Source organism: Lonchura striata, chromosome 5, assembly GCF_046129695.1.
Source record: "Lonchura striata isolate bLonStr1 chromosome 5, bLonStr1.mat, whole genome shotgun sequence".
Taxonomy (NCBI): Eukaryota; Metazoa; Chordata; class Aves; order Passeriformes; family Estrildidae; genus Lonchura; species Lonchura striata.
In genome coordinates, this window is record NC_134607.1 from 72,703,243 (window position 1) to 72,707,796 (window position 4,554).

At 72.0% G+C, this 4,554-nt stretch overlaps 1 protein-coding gene across 6 annotated transcripts; it reads right to left on the bottom strand.

Moving 5' to 3' along the window:
* Positions 1-336: 336 nt before the first annotated feature.
* On the bottom strand, positions 337-3,538 carry MIOX (myo-inositol oxygenase). 6 transcript variants are annotated; one of them, XM_021546375.3, is made up of 10 exons: positions 3,339-3,538; positions 2,226-2,288; positions 1,988-2,068; positions 1,597-1,759; positions 1,484-1,524; positions 1,256-1,365; positions 1,082-1,149; positions 801-850; positions 594-706; positions 337-501 (listed from the first exon to the last, which is right to left on the bottom strand). In XM_021546375.3, the coding sequence occupies exons 1-10, from the start codon at positions 3,354-3,356 to the stop codon at positions 393-395; spliced, it is 816 nt and encodes a 271-aa protein (XP_021402050.1). In that variant the 5' UTR covers positions 3,357-3,538; the 3' UTR covers positions 337-392. The 6 variants fall into 6 exon arrangements, with proteins under 6 accessions (XP_021402050.1, XP_021402048.1, XP_021402047.1 ...); XM_021546373.3 differs by having other exon boundaries at positions 1,457-1,524; XM_021546372.3 differs by having other exon boundaries at positions 1,457-1,759; positions 1,988-2,011.
* Between the last annotated feature and the right edge of the window lie 1,016 nt (positions 3,539-4,554).

Sequence of the window (4,554 nt, forward strand, 5' to 3'; positions counted from 1 at the left end):
TTTTGGGGTCCCGGCAGGGTTTTGGGGCAGGGTTTGGGGGTCCTGCAGGTTTTGGGGTCCTGCAGGTTTTGGGGTCCCAGCAGGGTTTGGGGGCAGGGTTCGGGGGTCCTGCAGGTTTTGGGGTCCTGCAGGGTTTGGGGGCAGGGTTTTCGGGCAGGGTTTGGGGGTCCTGCAGGGTCTGGGGGCAGGGTTCGGGGGTCCGGCAGGGTCTGGGGGCAGGGTTCGGGGGTCCCGGCAGGTTTTGGGGACCTGCAGGGTTTTGGGGCAGGGTTTTGGGGCAGGGTTCAGGGGTCCTGCAGGTTTTGGGGTTCCGGCAGGTTTTGGGGACCTGCAGGGTTTGGGGGCAGGGTTCGGGGGTCCGGCAGGGTTTGGGGTCCCGGCAGGGTGTGGGGTCACCAGCAGAGCTGCCCCGGGCAGTATTTGTCGATGAGGCCCTGGTAGTAAGCGCGGAGCTGCTGCACGTCGGGCAGCTCCTCCTGCTTGGTGTACAGGTCGAACTTGCTGTGGGGCAAACGGGGGGTCGGGGTTAGGGGGGCCGGACCCCCCAAAGCCGCGGGGGGCCCCGGCCGAGCCCCCAGCCCCCCGGGACCCACTTGAGCTCGCGGACCCAGGGCAGCATGCGCCGGTCCTCCTCCGAGCACAGGTGCCCGTAGTCGCCGTGGGCGTGCCAGGGGTAGAAGGAGTGGAAGCGAACCATGTAGAAGGCCTGGGGTGGGGGGCACACGGCTTTAGGGCGCTCCCCCCGCACCCCCAAACCTCCCGGGGGTCCCTGAGCCCCCCCCCCCCCGGGCTGAGCTCACCTCCTTGGGCAGGGCGAAGTTGTTGAACTTCATCACTTGGTACATGTACTCTGAAAAGTGGGGGGGGGGGCGTGGGGAGGGGCTGGACCCCCACCGGGGGGAACCCCCAGAGGGGCAGGGACCCCCAGAGTCACAGAGACCCCCCAGAGTCACAGAGACCCCCCAGAAGAGCGGCCCCTGCCCCACGCCGAGGGCTGCAGTCCTTGCAGAGGGGGCAGTGAGGGGGGATTTGGGGCGGGGGTCCTGCCCCAGGAGGGACCCCCCCAGCGCCCCAAACTCACCATCGTGGCCCCAGGACATGAGGACGTTGTCCAGGCCGCAGCCGGGCTGGTACATCCCGTACTCGGTGCTGGGGATGGGGCGGGGGCTGAGCGGCCGGACCCCCCCCCCACCACAGCCCGGCCGGGCCGGGGGCGCAGCCCCCGCCCCCCAAACCCCCCGGGGGTCCGGCTCACCTGTACCGGGGGTCTTTGGTGTCGGGGTTGTCGTGGAAGGTGGAGTCCCCGTAGACCACCGACTTCTGCACCCTGCAGCCCACCGGGAAGGTGTCCCCGACCACGGCCCACTGCCGGGGGGCACGGGGGTCACGGCACCCCCCGAGGGTCCCCCGGCCGCGGGGGGAGCGCCCCGAAGCCCCTCCCCAGCGGGCCGCTCACCTGCGGCTCCCCGAACAGCGCCAGCACCTTGCCCAGGTCGTGCAGGAGCCCCACGAGGTGGAACCAGTCTGGGGGCGAGCGGGGCCGCGTCACCCGCGGCGCCGGGACCCGGCGGGGACCCGGCCGGGCTCCGGCCCTACCTTTGTCGGGGTGCGCCCGGCGGATGCCCTCGGCCGTCTGGAAGGCGTGGAAGGAGTTGGGGAAATCCACGTCGGGGTCCGACTCGTCCACGAGCTGGTCCAGCAGCTGCAGCGCCTCCATCACGCTCATCCTCCGCAGCGAGCAGGAGCCGTACTGGGCGCTCTGGGGACACGCCGCGCGTGGGGACAGCGCCGTGCCCACCCCCGTGGGGCTGGGGCAGGGGCTCGGTGCCCCTCGGTGCCCCCCGAGGGGCTGGGATGGGGCAGCGGGGCTGGATTTGGGGTGCGGGCGGGGGCACCCTGCAGTGTGGTGACAGCGGGGAACCCGGGGTGACACCGGGGGACACCGGGGGACCCGGGGTGACACCGGGGGACCCGGGGCCGTTCCCACCTTCCTGCGGACGAACTCCACGGTCTGGTGGGTGTGCATGAGCAGGTAGGTGTTGTACACGCGCTCGATCAGCTTCCCCTCCTGCGGGGCAGCACCGGCGGCTGGGGGGGCTCCGGGGCGTCCCCCGTGTCCCCCCAGCCAGCCCGGGCTGCCAGAGCCCCCCGGGGCTGCTCCCGGCGGACCCCCGGGACCCCCGGCACCCGCCCGGTTTTGGGACACCCCCCCCCACCCCACTCACGGTGTAGTTGCGGAACTCGGTCTTGGCCTTGCCGGGTTTGGGCTCCTCGGAGGAGTCGGGGTCCTGCGGGGGACGGGGGCTCAGGGGGACCCGCGTGGGCACACGGGGACAGGGACACGGGGCAGGGAGAGGGGACCGGGGTCCCGTCCTGTCCCAGAGCTGCGGGACAGGGACACGGGACAGGGACAGGGGGGACAGAGGAGACAGGGGATCCTGTCCTGTCCCAGCACTGGGGGACAGGGACACGGGACAGGGAGAGGGGACCGGGGGTCACACCCTGCCCCAGCACTGCAGGACAGGGACATGGGACAGGGACAGAGGGGACCGGGGGTCCCACCCTGCCCCAGAGCTGCAGGACAGGGACACGGGACAGGGACAGGGGGGACAGAGGGGACAGGGGATCCTGTCCTGTCCCAGCACTGCGGGACAGGGACACGGGACAGGGACAGGGGGGACAGAGGGGTCAGGGGTCCTGTCCTGCTCCTCTGGCCCAGCACTGCGGGACAGGGACAGAAGTTTGGGGACACGGGGACACCGGCAGCAAGGAGAGGCCTGGCCGTGTGGGATCCCGCTGTCGCATGGGGTCACACAATGCCACACTTTGTCACACGGTGTCGCACGCTATCGCACGCTATCTGTCACACGGTGTCACACGGTGTCACAGATCACCGTCCCCCCCGGACTACAGACGGGCCTGGGGGTGACATCCCCCATCCCTGGGGGTGCCATCCCCCATCCGTGGGTGGGCACAGCAGCCCGGGGGTCTCTATTGGGGGCGGTGTGAGGGTCCCTGGGGTGCTGTGGGACGCCCCCCGGGCTGGCCCTGACCCCCCAACCCCGCCCGGGGGAGGGCAGCTCCCCATGTCCTCGAGACCCCCACCCGCAGGGGGGTCCCCTGGGCTGGGACCCTTTGGGGTGGGGGTGGCACCCCCAGCAGGGGCAACACCGCCAAGGGGTCTCCGCTGCCCCCCGGGTTTGGGTGGCCCAGGTGTCCCAGCCCCCCAGGTGTGTTTGGCCCCCCAGGTGTGCCCCCAGCCCCCCGGGTGTGCCCCCAGCCCCCCAGGTGTGCCCCCAGCCCCCCGGGTGTGCCCCCAGCCCCCCGGCCGCACTCACCGCCCTCGGGCTGCTCATGGTGGGTCTGGGGGCTCGCAGGCTGCGGGGCGGCCGCCGCGGCCCCGCTTTTATGGCGGGGGGTGGCGCGGGGGGCCCGCCCGGCCCCGCGGGGACAATCGGTGACCAGTTAACCCGCCCGGGTTAATGTTTGACCCCGCGCCCGCCCGGAGGGGGCTGGGGGACCCCCGGGCCGGCCCCGAGCTGGGGAGCCCCGGGAGTGACCCCGCAGGGACACGGGGAGCGGAACCGGCACGGGGGGCTGGGCACAGACCGGGGGCACCGGGCTGGCACTGCCCCGGGGGAGGGACGGGGAGCGGAACCGGCCGGAGCGGCGACCGGGACGGCGCGGTGGCACGGGTGTGACAGGGCACGAGCAGGCTGGCACGGGTGGGCACGGACACGTGTGGGCCAGGACAGGGCACAGACACGGCCGGATGTCGGCACGTGTGGGCACAATCGGGCATGGGCACGTGTGGGCACAGGCACGGACACACGTGAGAGTGTCCCCACTGTCCCCACGTCTGTCCCCACAGCCCCCGCCTGTCACCTCCTGCCCCTGAGGGACCTGGTGCCTGTTCCTGGACAAGGCTGCCCTCGTCCACCCCTGTTCCACCCCCATGGCATCACCGTGCCCCATCCCTGCCCCATCCCCGTGGGATCACCGTGCTCCATCCCCGTGGGGTCACCGTGCTCCATCCCGATTTCCCATCCCCGTGGGGTCACCGTGCCCCAAACCTGCCCCATCCTATAGGATCACCGTGCCCCATCCCTGCCCCATCCCCCTGGGATCACCGTGCTCCATCCCGATTTCCCATCCCCGTGGGATCACCGTGCCCCATCCCTGCCCCATCCCCGTGGGGTCACCGTGCCCCATCCCCGTGGGATCACCGTGCCCCATCCCGATTTCCCATCCCCGTGGGATCACCGTGCCCCATGCCCGTGGGATCACCGTGCCCCATCCCGATTTCCCATGCCCGTGGGATCACCACGCTCCATCCCAGCTCCTCCTCACACGCTTTGTTTATTCCACACCACCCGGGATTCCCGGGAAGCAGCGACGCTCCGCGGGCCGGGCCGGGAGGGGTCGGGCACCCACCGGGCTCAGCGGGGGCACCCAGGGGAGGGGACAGAGGCCTGGGGACCCCCGCGCCCCTCGGCTGCTCCATGGGGGCTGGGAAGTCCCGGGACACCCATGGGGTGGGCACGGCTGCTGGTG

Coding starts and splice junctions, on each gene's coding strand:
- MIOX (XM_021546370.3), bottom strand. Junction 2,069..2,225: donor CCGAGTTCCGCAACTACACC/GTGAGTGGGGTG, acceptor GCTGCCCCGCAG/GAGGGGAAGCTGATCGAGCG. Junction 1,366..1,456: donor CGCTGTTCGGGGAGCCGCAG/GTGAGCGGCCCG, acceptor GCCCCCCGGCAG/TGGGCCGTGGTCGGGGACAC.